The sequence below is a fragment of the Oryx dammah genome, unplaced genomic scaffold, assembly GCF_014754425.2.
Source record: "Oryx dammah isolate SB20612 unplaced genomic scaffold, SCBI_Odam_1.1 HiC_scaffold_29, whole genome shotgun sequence".
NCBI lineage: Eukaryota > Metazoa > Chordata > Mammalia > Artiodactyla > Bovidae > Oryx > Oryx dammah.
This window is the reverse complement of record NW_024070213.1, coordinates 104,436,414-104,457,413: the sequence shown is the minus strand read 5'-3', so window position 1 is coordinate 104,457,413 and position 21,000 is coordinate 104,436,414. Positions and strand designations below refer to the sequence as shown.

The 21,000-nt window shown below is 36.7% G+C and overlaps 1 protein-coding gene across 1 annotated transcript in view; it reads left to right on the top strand.

Moving 5' to 3' along the window:
- The window catches only part of TMTC2 (transmembrane O-mannosyltransferase targeting cadherins 2), a 434,311-nt gene that overhangs the window by 244,431 nt on the left and 168,880 nt on the right, over positions 1-21,000 (top strand). Inside the window, exon 4 of the mRNA XM_040234484.1 lies at positions 490-604. Coding sequence (XP_040090418.1) covers positions 490-604 — 115 coding nt within the window. The remainder of the gene's footprint in view (positions 1-489; positions 605-21,000) is intronic.

The following is a 21,000-nucleotide window of genomic DNA, read 5'->3' as shown; positions in this document are numbered from 1 at the left end:
AGGAGCATAATGTTTTGCTGATATATTCTGATGACTATTAAGCTTCTTTATATCTTTGATCTTAGTTATCTTCTTTTTGATTCCCAATTCTTCTGTTATTTATCAGTGTTTTTGTTTTTGAATGAAACCTTTGTTTATTTTAAGATCATTTCTTACAGTTTCTGGTTTAGTAGGTATACAACAATTTCAGTTCGTGAAGAACTTTACTGAAATTTGAAAGAGCTTCAAATCTGTAGGTGATCTTAGGGTAACATTGTTCTTGGCCTTATGATAAATTGTATGTGTATATATTTGCTTTGAGACATAATCATTATCCTTTAGGCTTTCACATGTAACCCCTCAGTTTGAGTTTAAAGGAAATAAATTTTCTTTCTTAAAGATGTTTTATGAGCTTTTTTTCTCTTCTTGTGGTACTTTCTCACGGCTTGATAGTATATCATATATAATCGGAATGACAGTAGTCTGAATACTTCTTTCTTTTTTTGGCAGCGTGGGGTAACCTTGGAAATGTTCTCAAGAGTCAGAGCAAAATTTCTGAAGCTGAAAGCGCCTATAGGAATGCTCTGTATTACCGAAGCAACATGGCTGACATGCTTTATAATTTGTGAGTATGCGTTGCTTTCCCTGGTTTGGTATCTTTGAAACATGTGATGAGCAAGGCTATTGCTTTCACTGCTGGAAATGGATATGATGATAGCTAATATTCTGAAAGTCTTTTCATGAATCATGCTTCTGAGGTGAGCAAATAGATGGTATTTGTATTACAACTCTTTGTTTTGGGTCACATCACTGATATTCGTGTGTATTGACATAATATGGCTGAAATTTTTGAAGTAGTATGCCATATAACATACAAAAATTGGTTTAACTGCTTTTAGTGTTTTTTTTTAAGTTTGTACCTTAGTACTTGGGTTCATGAAATAAGACTGCTCTGCATGATGCTCTGTATAATTGATATCTTGATTTTTTAATGGTAGATTTTATCCTCTGTTAAAGAATCGCTGGTGTCAAAGTATGTATAGAAAGTATGTACTGAACCTGGGAAATTAATAAGATAATATTTTTCTTTTTCCACCCTGTCCTCCAAAAGTAGTGATGATTAGGTTGGAATAATGGGATAATTTGGAATGCCTGTGTATGTTAGCTTAGAAAAATCACTGGAGGAAAATGCTCTTCTGTTCTTTGAACGGAAAGTTGAGGGGGGTGCAGTTAGATGTGAGTGGATAAATGCAAGTTAAACTGAAATCCTTTTCTGTCTCTTGTATTGGATACTTTTTTGTTTATAAGTAATAGAACCTTAGTCTAAACTTGCTTAAACACAAAAGAGAATTTATTAGCCCCCATAATTGAAAATTTCCTGGGGTTGACTAGATGAAGGCATAAATAGACCCAGGTACTTTATTATGTTTTGAGTATTTGTCTCTATTTTGTATTTTTGGTTTCCTAAGGGTTCACTACTTTTTCTGGTACTCTGTCTATGTTAATGAGATGACTCCTACACCTCTATGCATATAGAGGGTTCTCGGGCTCTGAAGGAGCTGTCTTGGTGTATCTATTGATCCTGAAAAAGGTCTTGAGTAACCTTCATAAGGTCAGGCATTCTTGAAACAGACCTCCATTCACAGTGCCTCCAGGATTGGAATAGAAGGGCGGAGGACCAGTTCCCTGTAGAAAGGGAACAGGCATCATAAGATGTCTACTGCTTGTGTTTAATGACTGCAATGCAATATCCATAGTATTAAATTAATTTTTCAACTTCATTTTTAATATGGCTAAATCTCAAGCACATACATTTTTTTAAAAATTCAGAAAGAGAAAAACAAACCAAAATCAAGATATTTTCAGGGAAAGCAGACAAGATGAGCTCAGTTTAACTTCCTATTTGTACATTTACCTTGGCTTTAACCTCCTAGACTTTAAACCTGGGGTCTCAGTCTTTTGGCCTGAAATCTAAATTAGATCAATGTGTGTTTTGTGTTGACCTGCAGAGTTCAATTTTCTCTTTTTAACTTGTGCCTTCAGGTGGAGCACTCCCTCTCCAGTTTGTACAGCCCCTGATATTTATGAGATCTTTGGTGTTTTATACTTCATCATATACATAATAAATGTGTGTGTGTGTGTGTGTATAAAACCATCATTTCCTTGAGATAACTTGAGATTGCATCTTTTTCTTTTCTTGAATGGATATGTCTAGATTCTCTAGCGAAGCTACCCCCCCCCCATGTCTTCTTCATCTAAATATGATGAGACCATATTACTGATTCATAGTTTCAGTTCAGTTCAGTTGCTCAGTTGTGTCCGATTCTTTGTGGCCCCATGAACTGCAGCACGCCAGGCCTCCCTGTCCATCACCAACTCCCAGAGTTTACCCAAATTCATGTCCATTGAGTAGGTGATGCCATCCAACCATCTCATCCTCTGTCATTCCCTTCTCCTGTGCTCAGTCTTTCCCAGCATCAGGATCTTTTCAAACGAGTCAGCTCTGGTGGCCAAAATATTGGAGTTTCAGCTTCAACATCAGTCCTTCCAGTGAACACCCAGGATTGATTTTCTTTAGGATGGACTGGTTGGATCTCCTTGCAGTCCAAGTGACGTTCACGAGTCTTCTCCAACACCAAGTACAAAAGCATCAGTTCTTCAGTGCTCAGCTTTCTTTATAGTCCAACTCTCACATCCATACATGACTACTGGAAAAACCATAGCCTTGACTAGACAGACCTTTGTTGACAAAGTAATGTCTCTGCTTTTTAATATGCTGTCTAGGTTGGTCTTAACTTTCCTTCCAAGGAGTAAGCATCTTTTAATTTCATAGTTTATTATTCATAATAAATAATAAATTATAATTTCATACTTTATTATTTCATGGAAAAGAACCATATCAGTTTAATAAATTTATACAAATGCTTATTTACTTTTTCCTCTGAAAATAATATTGTCAGAGGGACCTTTTGGGGTCACATATGACCACTTTGCTTCTTGTGCCTATTTTCTATACATTTTCGGGGAGAAAAGCTGAACAACTAGCATCTCGTCTCTGAACTTGTTTTTCTCATCTGCAGCCATTGGTTAAAAAGTCAACTATCTTTTGGTGATGTTTGTTGGGCAAGGGTTGAAAGAAAAAGAAGATGTCTACCCACACTTATTCTATGAAAAATTTACTCAATTAGATGAATATACTTTAGATATAATTTAAGAACTGCATTTTATAGCTCACTCTGTGGATACATATATAAACTGTGAAAACACATAGATAAACCTCCCTGAACCCTAATGAAAATTCCTGCTGGAGGAGTGATTGTTAACAAGATTGGGTCCCTCCACCTCACCATTTGTAGGAAATGAGATATGGCCTAAATAGTGTCAAAGTAATGTTTTTAATATGGCAAGTTTCTTTAACAACACTTAACTGTTACCTCAAATGAACAGGCAATTCCACAAGAAAAGATGGCAGTGATTTTTGATGTATTGTGTTATATAACACATGTGGTTCACAGAATTCTGCTACATAATTATGTTTCAAAATAGGTGAATCCTTCAATGATTTTAATTAAATAGTAATAAAATACACTGATAGATATTTTGCAACCCATAATATTATAAATATGCTTGGTATCATGTATACCTAGGAGCAATCATTTTTTTTTTCTGTTTTTTTTTATGTAGTTAAACAAGGTTTTCTCATGGACAATTAAAGGACTATTTCACAAATAAAAAAACATTTTTTGAGATATATATGCTATATCACATAACTTTCTCTAATATACAGAAATTATTCCTTGTTCTATTGCAAATCCTGAAAGTAAAGGAGTTTGCTTTGCTCACTTTAGCCCAATAACATTCCTTTGTGGTAGCAGCAGTTGTTAATCATATTTCATATTATCAGTTAAGTCTCTTAAAGATGCTTTATGACCAAAACCTGAAACTAATGAAGCTGTTATAGTAGTTAACGTGAAATGCTCGTATTTATCGATGAATTTTATAGTATTATTTATTTATTTTTGTGCTGGGTCTGCATTGCTGCACAGGCTTTTCACTAGTTGAGGCGAGTGAGGACTACTCTGCAGTTGCAATGCCAGGGCTTCTCCTTGTAGTGGCTTCTCTTGTTGGGGAGCATGGGCTCTAGGTCTCACTGGCTTCAATAGTGTGGCTTCTGGACTCTAGGGCACAGGCTCAATAGCTGTGGTGCACAGGCTTAGTTGCTCTGAGATATATGGGATCCTCCCAGACGAGGACTCAAGCCTCTGTCTCTTGCCTTGCAAGGCAGATTCTCTACCACTGAGATTCTCTATCACTGAGCCATAAAAGCTGTTGAGAATCATAAGCTCCTATTAGGTCCTCTACTTTGCTTTAAATAAGTAACCTAGATTTTTTAAAAAAACATATTCAATGTTCACAAATCTATCTGCTTTGTAAATTGTAGAAAAAATCATATTGCTGAAAATTTTTATTTGGAATATAACTTGGAAACATACTTCATTTTGTAACTTCAAAACAATAATTCCTAAAGACAGGTATGTCATCACTGACCAGACTCAGGATGATTCTAAGAAGCCAGAGATAGTCTTTAAATTAATTCCTATAGTTTTATTTTTATGTTTATATTTTAAAAGTATAACTAGCACAACCAAATACTGTTCTAGGAGAGAAAAGAGAAAAAAAATGATTTGGAAAACTATTAAGTAAGAAATAGTACAAATGATAAATGGTTATATCTGAAGTTTAGGAAGCATTGCATTAAAAGATTTTAAAACTTTGAGGACTTCTTTTATACAAGATTAATACCAAGTTATATCCAAGCAGTGCATATGTATAGCTATCAGTTCAGTCACTCATTCGTCTCCGACGCTTTGCAACCCCCATGGACTGCAGCATGCCAGGCCTCCCTGTCCATCACCAACTCCCGGAGCTTACTCAAACTCATGTCCATTGAGTCGGTGATGCCATCCAACCATCTCATCCTCTGTCATCCACTTCTCCTCCCACCTTCAATCTTTCCCAGCATCAGGGTCTTTTAAGATGAGTCAGTTCTTTGCATCACATTTCCACTTCAGCATCTGTCCTTTCAATGAATATTCAGGATTGATTTCCTTTAGAATGGACTGGTAGGATCTCCTTGTAGTCCAAGGGACTCTCAAGAGTCTTCTCCAACACCACAGTTCAAAACCATCAATTCTTCAGCATTCAGTTTTCTTTATAATGCAACTCTCATGATAGAATAATTTTAAATTTTTTCTTTGGGAATAGTTACTTGAATTATATTTATGTCCTACTACTCTTGTTAGTTGCTTATATATGTTATGACAGTTTATCTTCACTTGATGTCTGCACAAAAAAGAAAATGAAACTCAGATAATTTGTGTAAGATTGCACACACAGTAGAGGAGCCAATATTTGAACTTAAGATGTTCTGACACTACAAAGCTGCAACAATAGTATTTCTGCCCAAGCTGGCAGAAATAAACCAAGATTTTGAGGGGAAAAAAATCTCAGTATACAACTTTCAAATTCAAGAAAATAGTTAGTTCAAAACACCTTTCATGTAGAAATAAAATACTGGGAATTACATCTAACAAAAAGTATAAGTTAAATTTTTTTTAAGATAGTTCCTTAGTTTATTAAACTCAGGCTGTACTCTTTTGTTAAAAACATCATGGTTTTGTACATCTGAGCTAAGTTGCCTTTGAGAAAGTACTATAGAAACTGTTTTAACTGCCTAAACATTATCACATTTTAATATCACTTCAATCCATGTTACAGATTATAGTCATATAATGTGAAATTTAAAACAGTACTTAGTTGTACCTTTTTGTGTTGAGGTATAATTGACATGTCAGATTTTATTAGTTTCAGATGTACAATGATTCAATATTTATTTATATTGCAAAATGACTACTATAGGAAATTGAGTTAACATCTGTCACCATACACCGTTACAAATTTTTTTTCCTGTGATGAGAACTTTTATTTAGCATCTCTCTCTTAGCAACTTTTAAATATATGATATAATGTTATTAACTAGTCACTTTGCCATGTGTTCATTGTATCTCTAGGACTTATAACTCACATTTACACCTTTTGACCCTCTTAACCATTTTGCCTACTTCTAACAATTCTACTGTTAATAGCAATAGATGTATTACATTTATTGCATAGCCTGTATTTAGTCTTTTATTCATATTGTCAAATTTATTAAAATTCAGTAGTTCCCACAAGTTGTTTTAAGGCCAGTTTAACAGATCTGCCTTATGATACTCATTAATCTTTTCAGGTATAATAAATTTTCAGGGATAAGTCAGATGGACCATTGCTCAGTGATTTACACTGTCAAATCTTATAAATGCACAGCCGACTTTCAACCTTTTAAGTACACTGCCCACTGCCATCAGAAATATCATTGATTTCTCGTCTGAAAAATGCTCAGTGTTCTTTCATTGTTATAGATTTATCCCAGTCAGTCTGTTCCAATTGCTACCTAAACAGGGAATTCAATAGAACACTGAATATTTCATTATGTACCAGATTTCAGAATGCAGATAATAAATTTAATGTGTTTCAATCAATTTTTGATTATCTTATGTAACAGAGGGGATTATTTCTGTGCATAATAGAGATTTTGCCACCATAAATTAGCTGTCATTTTTGTTCTATAAAAATGTAAGTAATCATCTAATCTGAAAAGCTAGGAAAGGAATAATACAATAAACTAATAAATTTAAGAGAACTAAAAATTGAAAATGCTAATAAAGTAGAATATGGAGAAACAATGGGAAGTAATGAATAAGTGTAAGAGCTTATTCTATTAAAGGATCAACAATTTGTGGCAAAGATCATGGACAAAATGTAAAATCTCAAATATACAATATTGAAAATGAGAATGGGCCTGGATTCAGATATATGGAAGCTTAAAATAACAATGTTAGTTATATATATTAAAATCTTAGTAATATGGATACTATTCTGGGAGAATATAAATGATTAACATTAGCCCAAGAAGAAGTAGACAATCTGAATCAAAACCTTGTAAAAATTTGAAAACCACATTGAAGAATTTTCTCCCCCAAGGAATCAAGGCATTTCATGAGTAAGTTCTATCAAATCTTTAATCAAATAGTATTTGTTGCACTAGTTATACGTCTCAGTTATTTTTGCGAAGCTAGATAAAATGGATAGTAAAAAGTCTGATGTAATTGAAAACCAAAAAACAGAAGAGAATAATGACAACGAAACTCAAAACCAGAAAGCAAACAAGCAAGAACAAATACCAGAATCACCACAGGCTACTTAGACTTATGAATATACATGTACATAGCAACCTACTCCAGTATTCTTGGCTGGAAAATTCCATGGACAGAGGAGCCTGGTGGGCTATAGTCCATGGGGTCGCAAAGAGTCAGCCATGACTGAGCACATCAGTACAATATACATGTAAACATACCTTAAAATTAATATATGGATGCAGTGGCATATTAAAGATTATAACACCACTTTCAAATGGGGTTTATTCTATGATTTATGGTGGAGTATTCAATACCACAATTCAATTGCTATGCTCTTTAAAAAGTCAGAAGAGGCAAAAAATTATGATCATCTCTAGAAGTGCTAGGAAAGCTTTTGATCAACATCTGCCTCAGTGAACAAGACATAGACTAGGAATAAATACATACTTCTGCAACATAATGATTATCTGTTTAAAGATATAGAAATACCATATTTTATATTGAAATACAGTGGTAATTATGATTCAAATTCAGCTTCTTGAGGTAGTGGCAGTTTCTTATTGGTCATTATATCTCTCCATATCTACAGAAGTTCAAACTGTATTTGTTAATTTTACAAATGATTTATGAAATTCATATCAGAGCAGAGGAGGTTACATTTATTACTAGAAGCGATAAGGTTAGCAATGGATATTAGATAGCCACATTTGTGGTTCTTTGAATGATTGTTTTGATCATTGTCACTGAACAATTCTGGACAACAAGAGCCTTCTTGAATAAGGTATCTAGAGTTGTATTTTCTTAAAGTTTCAGAAACAAATACATTTATGTTAGGGTTGATTCCTGTATTAGTTTCCCAGGGCTACCACAATGAAGTACTGCAAATTAAGTGGTTTAAAATAATAGAAATTGATTGTGGCCCAGTTCTGGAGGCTAGCAGTACAAAGTGAAGGTGTCCACAGGGGATGGTCCCTCTGAAACCGTTAGGGGAATCCTTCCTTCCCTCTTTCCTGTGATTTGCTGGGATTCTTTGGAGTTCCTTGGCTCACAGCTGCATGACTCCAATCTCTGCCTTTGTCATCACATGACAATCTCCCTGTGTGACTTTGCCTTTGTATCCACTTGTAAGGATACCAGTCAGATTAGGGGCTCACTCTTGTTATCACATCATATCTGCAGTGACCCTTTTTCCAAATAAGGTATTGCAAGTTACAACTTCAACACATCTTTTTTAGGAGAGATATAATTCAACCCACAATAGCTGCCTGTCGGGAGCTTTATTTTGAGGCAGAGTGACAGATTCTATCCCCAGTGTCAAGCACAATGCCAAACACATGAGTTTTTAATGGGAGAGAGTGGTTAAGGGAAAGACTCCTTAACAAATCTAAAAATTTACATAGAACACGTTTATATATCTCATGATGCCAAGAGCTCTGTCTTCAGAGGAATTAATTGAGGAGGATAGAGCAGTGAGGGAGACGTCGGGTGCAGAGCTGTCACCATAGATACAGTTCTAATGAGAGGTTTGTTTGTTCAGGGTCAGGTTTTGAGGACCCTTGAGAGGTTAGAAAGATAAGAGATTACAAAATGAAAGTGGTGAGACTACCTGATAATGGGGTTGAGCCATTCCTTGAATCCTCATTGAAAATAAGGCGTGAGAAGGCTATGAAAGTGAGATCTGTAGAAATGAGGGGGGAAGTAAAGTGAAAAAGTGAAAGTTGCTCAGTCATGTCTCTTTGCAACCTCACGGATTATACAGTCCATGGGATTCTCCAGGCCAGAATACTGGAGTGGGTAGCCGTTCCCTTCTCCAGGGGATCTTCCCAATCCAGGGATTGAACCCAGGTCTCCCACATTGCAGGCGGATTCTGTACCAGCTGATTGACTAGGGAAGCCCAAGAATACTGGAGTGGGTAGCCTATCCCTTCTCCAGGGACCTTCCGGAGCCAGGAATTGGACCAGGGGCTCCTGCATTGCAGGCCAATTCTTTACCAGCTGAGCTATGCTGGTGGGACTACCTGATAATGGGGTTGAGCCATTCCATGAATCCTCACTGAAAATAAGGCATGAGAAGCCTATGAAAGTGAGATCTTTAGAAATGAGGGAGGACATAACACTTGACCAAATGGCTAGAGTTCAGGACAAGGTTTCCTGCCAATTTCCATGGATATGTGCATGTAAGGAATGGAGGGGCGTGCGCAGAGGATACCAGGGAAGTCAACAGGTCTCTCAAAACAGAGAATTCAAGAGAGGCTATCAAACAGGAATGCCAGGAAGTGCTTGCCATATCTAATATCAGATGAATGGGACTGAGAGACTTTGGTCATATTCCAGTGGCTTGGAGTCATCAGAGCTCTGGATACATGACTCGTCAGGCTCTTTAGTGATTCCTGGAAGAAGGTGAAACAGCTTGCAGGTACCTACCTACTTGTTCACATGGCAAGAACAAAACCTAACACTTATTATATACTTTGATTTTGTTTTAATTGATCATTTTGCCACTTCATTTGTACTTGAATACAGTACTGTTGTAGAACACTGAAACACTACTGAAAAATAGGAGTAAAATATAAAAGTTATTATTGCATTCCTTACACATCTTATCCCCTCCTCTAATACATATCTTTTTACTTTTTTCTGTATGTAGTTATAACATGTAGTTATACAAGCATAATTTTAACTTTTCCCCTGCATATGTGCATAACCAGTGATTTTTTACTCCTGAGTATATGTACAGATGTGTCATAATTTTCATTACTACCTCTGATTATATTGTTTCAATTGGGTCTATTACATAGACAGCATTAATAAATGTCCAGTAGGATGGTTTCAAGACTGTGTTGCTTGATTCATTTCCCCTAATTATCCGTGGAGTTTATTAACTGTTAGTAATTTTTCTAGAAATTAATTATTCAGGTTTCTTACCTAGTTCTTTTTTTTAACATCAAAAACATTTCGTATTGGAGTATAGCTGATTAAAAATGTTGTGGTAGTTTAAGGTGAATAACAAGGGGCTCAAGCATACCGAATTCTCAGCCATTTTACCTAATTCTCTACTGAGATGTTTTTCTTGTTGATTTATAAGACTTAAGGTAAAAATAGGCCCCTCTGCTGCACTTATATGTATAACACAAACATTTGTTCTGCAGGTATTTTCTCCTAGCTTTTGCTTGTATTTTTAATTTTCTTATGATACTCTATTGTGCATAACTTGAGTGTGTGTATATATATATATATATAAAATCCATAGACCCTTTCCTTTAATCCTCTGCATTTATTTTAAAAAGTTATTGTCCATTTTTTAAATGTTTTTAGAATTTTTTTTTTCTTCAGCTACTTAGTCTACCTTGAATATATGTTTTGTATTAAGGTGATTTTTTTCCCCCAAAATGAAACATAATGTCCCCGTAGTAATTTATTAACTGCTTCTCACATAGGCTAAATTATATGTAAACAAAAGGTTGTTATGGGCTTTATTTTGGTCTTTTGATAACCTACACCAAGAACAAATTGTTTTATTTAATATAACTTCTGGTATATTTTATATTTTAAAATATAAATTTTCCATTCTTGTTATTTATTTTCAAGCACTTCTTGATTATTCTTCTGTGTTTTGTTTTTAATATGAACTTATCACAGCCTTGTTAAATTGGATTAGAAGTCCATTTGGGCTTTTGGTTGATTTTTCAGTGACTATATGTTCAAGGGAGGTAAACCGACATTGTTCTACTCTTGAAGTATCCCTTCCAGATAAATGTATTTCTGTATTTATTTCAAATTTTAAATTTCCCATATTTAAAGTATTGTGTTTGGGAAAGTCTCACATGTTTGTTGATGATTTATTCTTTTTTTTTTTTTTAAAAAAAATTTTTTTTTTTTTTTTTTTTTTTTGTATAATCAAGTCTTTTCCAACAGTTATAAACAGTCCTGGATCATGAGTTTATGAAACACTTTCTCTTCCTTCAGCAAACAAAATTATTTATTAATCTGTACAGTTCAGCAATAGGGAGCAAAGTGAAAAAAATTACCTCAAGGAAAGCAAACAGCTCCTTTCCTGGTGGGATCCGTTATTTTACGGACATGAAATATTTATATCAGAGATCTTACATTTCAAGAGGAATGGGTCACATATCAGAGCAACAATAAACATTTTATTTGTTACTAATGGGGAGTTAGAAGACTCTCTTTGGATACCAGTTCTTGTAAAGATTTTGTTTTAGAGCACATTAGTGCTGAGAAATTCTTTAGAAAGCCAACAACTACGGTCCAGACTTTAGGAGATCAGGGCCAGAATGACTCCCCTATCTTCTAAATAACCCTCAAATTTTATATTATATCCATTACCTGCCTCTGGATTCACTTCCTAATGCTCCATTCCAACACTTGAGAGCTGTTCTGATTTTAAGTCACGTCAAGATTCCCAAGCACTCACCTTCCATTGAAGGATCTGACTTTTGGCCTTTTGAGAAACAAAATTTGGCCTTTTGAGAAACAAATTTGGGGAAACCAGCTATTCTCCTGAGGCCAGCCACTCTGTGCCTCCAGCTCACGCTCGGATGGGGAATAGGGCTGATAAATAATGAATCAGTATCCTGTTCAACTGGTGGGGTTTAAATTATTTTAAATTCTTTTCAGGTGAAAAATTACTACAATTTTGTGCTCATACTAATGTGAATTAGATTCTTTTATTCCCACTCATTACAGTTTAAACTGGTTGTTCTGATTATTTAGGTTGTACTTTTTTCTAAAGATAATTGATTCCAAATTTTGTTGTTGCTCTATCATATGTCTGGGTTTTAGTTGAAAGTTCTTTCTTGGATTTTTCCCAAATGTTATATTCTTATTTGCTAGGAGGCCTTTGCACATACTATTTGTTTTGCCTGCAACATTCTCTGTTTTCTCCTCTTATGACCTCTTTATACCCTACTCCCCATCCCTTTTGCCTGGCCTCATACTTTTACATACCTGTATACTTCTCTGGGAATATTTCTTGATACCTTTCTTATTACCAGAATTGGAATATGAATAGTTGGTCCCAGATGTTACCATAGCAACTAACACTTGTTTCTTTTTAGTATAGATCATATTTACATATTGGGCTTCCTAGGTTGTGCTAGTGGTAAAGATCTCACCTTCCAATGCAAAAAGATCCCCTGGAGGAGGAAATGGCACACCATTCAAATATTCTTAGCTGGAGAATCTCGTGGACAGAGGAGCCTAGCAGACTATAGCCCTTAGGGTTGCAAAGAATCGGATATGATCAAAGCAACTTAGCATGCACACACATACATTTAGATACATGATACCATGTTTTTGTTAGTTACAGTGCAATCTCTATAAGGCCAGGGCATGTTTAGGTACCATTCCATCCCCAGTACCAAGCACCATGCCAAGCACATAAGCTTTAAATTGTGCACTAATCCATGGTGATTAAGAGTCTAATGAATGATTTAAACTATCTATATATGGATTAATTAATGAGTTAATAAATTATTAAATAAGTTGATTAGTGATTTCACTGCTACTGCTACTGCTAAGTCGCTTCAATCGTGTCCGACTCTGTGCGACCCCATAGACAGTGGCCCACCAGGCTCCCCCGTCCCTGGGATTCTCCAGGCAAGAATACTGGAGTGGGTTGCCATTTCCTTCTCCAGTGCATGAAAGTGAAAAGTGAAAGTGAAGTCGCTCAGTCATGTCCGACTAGTAGCGACCCCATGGACTGCAGCCTACCAGGCTCCTCTATCCATGGGATTTTCCAGGCAAGAGTACTGGAGTGGGGTGCCATTGCCTTCTCCGAGTGATTTCACTGAGTGAAAATAAACTAACAAAATGCAAGTTTGCTAGAAAACAGTCTCCGGTTTGCCAAGTATATCTAGTCAATTCCCTTATTTTCCAACTCATGTTATTAGTCATGTTTCCATTTGACTCTTTGTATTGATTTATTCCACTGCTTTTTCCATTATGTATACCTATGAAAAAGCCATATCCAGAAAATGTAAGAGTAATAAAATTACCTCACAGGTAACATGGTTATTATATACATACTGAGGTGGGATAAAGATTCTGGAATATATCATCTGATGTCAAGATCTGACTTCTCATTTCCTTTCTCCCACCAAACCCAAAATATTTTCTTTATGACAAACATATTGAAAAAAAATTTTTTTTAATTGATAAGAGAAAATAATTATGTTATATAATTGGATAACCAGCTAAGGGATATTTCAGCACAACAAATTCTGATATCTTGGTTAATCAGAAAAACTCAAATAGTAAATCATAAAGCACTTACTTCTATTCTGATTTATTAAAACTGTAATGATGTTTCATGGTTCCTAAAATAGAAATAATCTGTTTAAAATCCTACTTGAGATGTGTAAGTGGCTATATAATTGATTTTTATTTATAGAAATACATTGTTTAAATGTATCTTTCAGTAATTTTCAATTCTAATCTGTAGACTTCCTATAAGATTAACCACCCCTACAGGAAAAGTGGATCAACTAAGAATATAAGTGTAGCCTTTATTGAAAATATTTTCAAAAGTAAAAATTAGTAATTATTTGAAATTAGGGCAAATTAACCATGCTTGATGATTTCATCAACCATTTATATGTATTTGTGCATGTAAATCCTTGAGTATATTTTAGCATTAAATTATCCACTCGAGTTTTGGATGCTATACTATATGCTATAGGATGTAGAATGCTATATACTCCGTTCAAGAAATTTGTCCAAGTCTTCTGTCTTGTCAAGATGCCAGGATAGATTAACGCAAGAAAATTAATATATGATGACCTAGACATCTGTAGGATGGTAAAGAAGAAGTCAGAAATAATTTAATGGAGAAGCTAAATTGTAATACATACAGATTGATTAAAAAAGACACACAATGAAAAGGTTTTCATTGCAGGTTATAGTGTAAACCATCATATGTGATTATTCAAAGTACAAATTATAGGTAACATAAAAGCTCACTTTACAGCTTTCAAAGTATTTAGTGAGTTTTTGCAAGTGGTTTGCAGGAAGAAGCTATCAGGTCAGGTGCCTGGGGTTCTTAGTTGCCTGGGGTGATCAGTCCCAGAGAAACCTACCTGTGTAATAAAAACACAGAGAAGATTGACAGGGTTATCCTGTAGAAGTAAGTAGTGTTTGGTGGGATTTCCCCCACTGTATTGTCACAGGAACTAGAAAGACTGAGTCGCTCAGTCGTGTCCGACTCTTTGAGACACCATGAACTGTAGCCCCTTAGGCTCCTCTTTCCATGGAATTCTCCAGGCAAGAATACTGGAGTGGATAACCTTTTCCTTCTCCAGGGGATCTTCCCAACCCAGGGATCAAACCAAGGTCTCCCACATTGCAGGTGGATTCTTTACCAGCTAAGCCCAAGAATAATGGAGTGGGTAGCTTTTCCCTTCTCCAGGGGATCTTTCCAACCCAGGAATCAAACCGGAGTCTCCTGCTGTGCAGGAGGATTCTTTACCAACTGAGCTATCAGGAAAGCCTAGAGGAGCTAAAGAACTTCCTGATGAAGGTGAAAGAGGAGAGTGAAAAGCTGGCTTAAAACTCAGCATTCAAAAAATGAAGATGATGGTGTCTGGTCCCTTCACTTCATGGCAAATAAATGGGGGAAAAGTGGAAACAATGACAGATTTTATTTTCTTGGGCTCCAAAATCACTGTAGATAGTGACTGCGGCCACAGAATTAAAAGATATTTACTTGCTGGAAGAAAAGCTATCACAAACCTAGACAATGTATTAAAGAGCAGAGACATCACTTTACTGACAAAGGTCCTTCTAGTCAAAGCTATGAGTTTTTCAGTGGTCATGTACAGATGTGAGAGCTGGACCATAAAGAAGGCTGAGCACTGAAGAATTGATGCTTTTGAACTGTGATGCTGGAGAAGATGCTTGAGAGTCCCTTGAACAGCAAGGAGATCAAACCAGTCAATCCTAAAGAAAATCAACATTGAATATTCAATGGAATTACTGATGCTGAAGCCGAAGCTCCATTTGGTCATATTAAGAAGAGGTGGCAAGAATACACAGAAGAACTATACAAAAAAGATCTTCACGACCCAGGTAATCATGATGGTGTGATCACCAATCTAGAGCCAGACATCCTGGAATGTGAAGTCAAGTGGGCCTTGGAAAGCATTACTACGAACAAAGCTAGTGGAGTTGATGGAATACCAGTTGAGCTGTTTCATATCCTGAAAGATGATGCTGTGAAAGTGCTGCACTCATTACGCCTGCAAATTTGGAAAACTCAGCAGTGGCCACAGGACTGGAAAAGGTCAGTTTTCATTCCAATTCCAAAGAAAGGCAATGCCAAAGAATGCTCAAACTACCGCATAATTGCACTCATCTCATATGCTAGTAAAGTAATGCTCAAAATTCTCCAAGCCAGGCTTCAGCAATACATGAGCCGTGAACTCCCTAATGTTCAAGCTGGTTTTAGAAAAGGCAGAGGAACCAGAGATCAAATTGCCAACATCCGCTGGATCATGGAAAAAGCAAGAGAGCTCCAAAAAACATCTATTTCTGCTTTATTGACTATGCCAAAACCTTTGACTGTGTGGATCACAATAAACTGTGGAAAATTCTGAAAGAGATGGAAATACCAGACCACCTGACCTGCCTCTTGAGAAATCTGTATGCAGGTCAGGAAGCAGCAGTTAGAACTGGACATGGAACAACAGACTGGTTCCAAATAGGAAAAGGAGTACGTCAAGGCTGTATATTGTCACCCTGCTTATTTAACTTATATGCAGAGTACATCATGAGAAACGCGGGGCTGGAAGAAGCACAAGCTGGAATCAAGATTGCCGGGAGAAATATCAATAACCTCAGATATGCAGATGACACCACCCTTATGCCAAAAGTGAAGAGCAACTAAAAAGCCTCTTGATGAAAGTGAATGAACAGAGTGAAAAAGTTGGCTTAAAGCTCAACATTCAGAAAATGAAGATCATGGCATCCGGTCCCATCACTTCATGGGAAATAGATGGGAAAACAGTGGAAACAGTGTCAGACTTTATTTTGGGGGGCTCCAGAATCACTGCAGATGGTGACTGCAGCCATGAAATTAAAAGACGCTTACTCCTTGGAAGAAAAGTTATGACCAACCTAGATAGCATATTCAAAAGCAGAGACATTACTTTGCCAACTAAGGTCCGTCTAGTCAAGGCTATGGTTTTTCCTGTGGTCATGTATGGATGTGAGAGTTGGACTGTGAAGAAGGCAGAGTGCCGAAGGATTGATATCTTTGAACTGTGGTGTTGGAGAAGACTCTTAAGAGTCCCTTGGACTGCAAGGAGATCCAACCAGTCCATTCTGAAGGAGATCAGCCCTGGGATTTCTTTGGAAGGAATGATGCTGAAGCTGAAACTCCAGTACTTTGGCCACCTCACGCGAAGAGTTGACTCATTGGAAAAGACTCTGATGCTGGGAGGGATTGGGGGCAGGAGAAGAAAGGGATGACAGAGGATGAGATGGCTGGATGGCATCACGGACTCGATGGACGTGAATCTGAGTGAACTCCGGGAGTTGGTGATGGACAGGGAGGCCTTATGTGCTGCGATTCATGGGGTCACAATGAGTCAGATACGACTGAGCAACTGAACTGTACTGAACTGTGAAGAACTGACTCGTTGGAAAAGACCCTGATGCTGGGAAAGATTGAGAGCATGAGAAGAAGGGGGTGACAGAGGATGAGATGATTGGATGGCATCACTGACTCAATGGGCATGAGTCTGAGCAAACTCAGGGAGATAGTGAAGGACAGGGAAGCTTGCTGTGCTGCAGTCCATGGGTTGCAAAGAGTTGAACACGGCTTAGTGACTTAAGGGCTTCCCTGGCAGCTCAGTTGGTAAAGAATCCACCTGCAATGCAAGGAACCCTGGTTCAATTTCTCAGTCAGGAAGATCCGCTGGAGAAGGGCTAGCCTACCCACTCCAGTATTCTTGGGCTTCCCTTGTGGCTCAGCTGGTAAAGAATCCACTTGCAATGTGGGAAACCTGGGTTAGACCCCCTGGCTTGGGAAGATCTCCTGGAGAATGGAAAGATTACCTGCTCCAGTATTCTGGTCTGGAAAATTCCACTGACTGTATAGCCCATAGGGTCGCAAACAGTCGGACACGACTGAGCAACTTTCACTTAGCAACTGAACAACAACAGCAAATAGGTATGAACACATACGCAATTTGTTTATTGGAAATAAGGGTTCAATCATTCATTCAACAAATATTAGAGCCCTCAGAGTGATAGATGTTGGATGGCGAGAATAAACAGAGTATAGTTTCTGTCCTCAAGTAGCTTGAAGTTTGGATTTAAAAATATGTTAATAAAGTAACATCTCTTCTAAGCAAGAGATGCTTGTATTATTATGAAAAGGTAAAGACTCAGCTCAGCTTGGAGCAAAAGGAAGAATAATAAAGAGAAAGACAAGAGGAGTCAAACTAGAAAGACAAACGAACAAGTTCATTTAGAAGGAAAATTGTACAGAATTGACTACCTAAGTTTCAGATGACTATTGGGCATCCACTAGGCAGCTAGAATGGTGTTTCTACTACTCATGAGAGTATTCTGCAGTAGAGGATGTAGATTTAGGAGTAATTATACAAGTGTGTGAGTTGAAACTAACTATAGATAATTGTGGAGGGTGTGTGTGTGTGTGTGTGTGTAATGTGTGTATATATGTAGATAAAGGAAAGAAGGACCATAGATGGAATCCTGGGTAACATCAGTATTAAAGGACGTTGGTATTGAAAGTGGAACCATAAAGTGTGCTCAGAGAAAAAGAGAGAAACCTAGGGTATTTGATGCTATTGAAGCTGATGTATAGGACAGCAAGAAAGGAGAAAATGGCCAAAGACCATGTACTGTAGAGAAGTATTTCTATGAAGATTTTGTGTCCCTGTGGGGGCAAAATATGGACATTAATCATGGGTCTAAAAACTGGGAAATATTATGCACTTCTGAATGTAGTAGAGGATAACATTTTGTCTTCAAAAAATGGAGAAGTAGTAATTTTTTTTCCTACAAAATGCATGGACACAATGACCAAAGAATTGAAATTCACTCTAGGAATTCCTTAGGAGCTGGGGATATAATTTATTTACGTCTTTGTTTCCAGCACTTAGTGAAGTCCTTGACACCTCCTTGGTACTAACAAGTGCTTTTGGATAGGACTGAATTAAACCACTTATTATTTTACACTCATTTCATTATAGTGATGGATACTACACATCGTGATGTTGGTGTCTAGGATTGCTTGCTGGAAGCAAAGAATGTTGCTAACTGTTGTTAAATGTTGCCCTCCCCATTGCAACCTAAAGTAAAATTGAGAGAAATCAGAATCCTTTTAAAAATAGGAGCCTGGCAACAGAAAGGAGGAGATTAAATCCTTCCTCTGCCTGTTTGTATTATAGGTTTTCTATTACAAATATAGTTTTAAAATGGCACAGTGTGGGTCACGCTTTTGCATGTAGAAATGTTCATTCAACTGTGCAGAGAGAGTTAAACTATTTTGCATGTTGGAAAAATGATGAAAGACATTTTTCTGAAATCTCGTTAAAACGGCCTTTAATTTTATAATCATTGTTTATCCAGTGCACTGTAGGTGCATTTGAAGACATGTATTAGAAAGCCTATAAAAGAGGTTTATTAAGAGATTCATAACTGCACCCTGTTTTTTAGTGCCTCGTGTTTGGTTTAACTTTAAAACTGATTGAAAGTTGCTCAAATGGCCAGAAGCATTTTTGTTGTTGTAGTTCCTAAAATTACATTCATGTGGGCAGTGCTGGCTGATAGGCAGCAGGATTTCAAATAAATTAACTTTAGTTTTCTCAGAAGGAGGTTTTATATCATGGGGAAAAAAAAAAAGTATCTTCCTCTACTCTTGTAGAAAAATGAACAGATGTGAATTTGTTATTTGTGTAGTTCCAGTCAGTCCTCTGCAGATTTACAATTACCGTGACTTAAGAATTATTTCCTAGACACACCAGGAAATACAGTAATGTTGTCTTCCATTTTTTTATCTCTTACGCAAAACTTAACTAATTTGGCCTTCATTTTGGGAGAAGTTGCTTCATATGTTGGAGAAGTTTCTTAAAGTATAATTGAAGCTTTGAGGGAGACCATCTGTATATTAAGATGATGAATTTTAAAAATTAGTATCTTGTCATCTGCTGCTTATTTTCATCTTGCATGCTGTTCATATAAATAGTGTAATAAATTATTACTATGACTAAATTATATCTCATATCACTCACTTCTTTCAATTCTTTGCTCCAAAGAATTGCATGAGGCTCCCCAGCTGCCCTATTTAAACTGCAGCCCCTGCACTGCTCTCATACTCCTATTCTCTTTTACTTAATTCTTTTTTTTTTTTTAACATTTATTACCTTCTAGTGAACTTCATAAATTCCTATTTAGCTGAATATAGTGGTATTTAAATAAGTACAACTCTTAGTTCATTTTGTATATGTAAGCTTTATGTAATCTCCCTGAAGACAGAGTTTATATATAGCCTAAGTGCCTGGTATAGTGGTTAGCTCATAGCACAAGCTTGATAAATATGTGTTGGATGTATATTTGTATGTGCTGTCCATGATTTTGGTACATCCATTTTCCTTAAACTCTTTGTGTGTGAAGGGTGTGTCATGGATTATTTTAGGGCCTTGCCTCCCTGCTTTTCTTTCTTCCTTCATCCCTGTTTACCTCTGTAGAAGAAGAATGAGTACCAAAAGATGCCCTTTTTCTTTACTCCTCCATTGCTTTCAATTACAGTGCCCCTACATTGACTTTCCCCAGGCACTCTTATTTGTGGAAGTGACTAGATGGGGGGTTGGATGAAAGGCAAGAAGGAGGTGTGTTCTGATCTTGCTGTTCTGATAATACGGAGAATAGAGTGAAGAAATACCCACCAGTCATCTACAGAAGAAGACGCAGATCCAGCCTGGTCAGTGTAACCACATCTCATCTCCAGACTCAGAAAATGACAGGCAAGCACTTTGTTAAAGAATGGAAATTTCAGGTTAGGGGATTCATCTGAGCTACCCTGAAATCTAAAGGTATCCAGTTTTTAATGCCATTTAAATTCTATGGATTGCCTTTGGTTTATTTGTTTTAACGATTGTGTGTGTGTGTATTCCCTGTATCTGTGCCTAATTGATGGAAAAATTCTCAGGAAGTTCTCTAAATCTTCAAAGATCAGATTCTAGAGTCAAAGCAAACCTAAGATGTAAAATGAGTCCTCAGTCTCCTGAAACTTAGAATTGGAGAAGAGAGTAGAACTGTAATTATAAGCAACAACTGATATCAAAGAAAGATGAGCAAGATGGCCAATTTCTAGACTCTGCTCTAAAACAAAAGTAATGGGAAGCATTCAGAGATGAGAAGTTTCTCTGGGCAGGGCCAGTACCTTTATAAAATAGGATGGTGGAGTAAACAGAAAAGACAAGAGAATAAAGAGCAAGTGGTGCTGAAAGTATTCACCCATTTTCTCTTCATTGAACACCTCAATCCCCAACCTTCCATCATTCCAACAAATCTTATGCTTCCACACCAGTTCTTTTTCCCTGTCTTCAGCCACACATTTGCCTCTAGCTCCCATTGCTAGAACCTGTAAACAGTGACTCCTGCCACGAACAGATCCTTGCTCCCTTGCCCATTGAGTTGAGTGAAGGAATATGTCTTCTCATCACCAAAAGTAAACCTGAAAGGTTAGTTTTAGGAACATTGTTATAAATGGTGTTTTGTTTTAATTCCTCAAGTACTT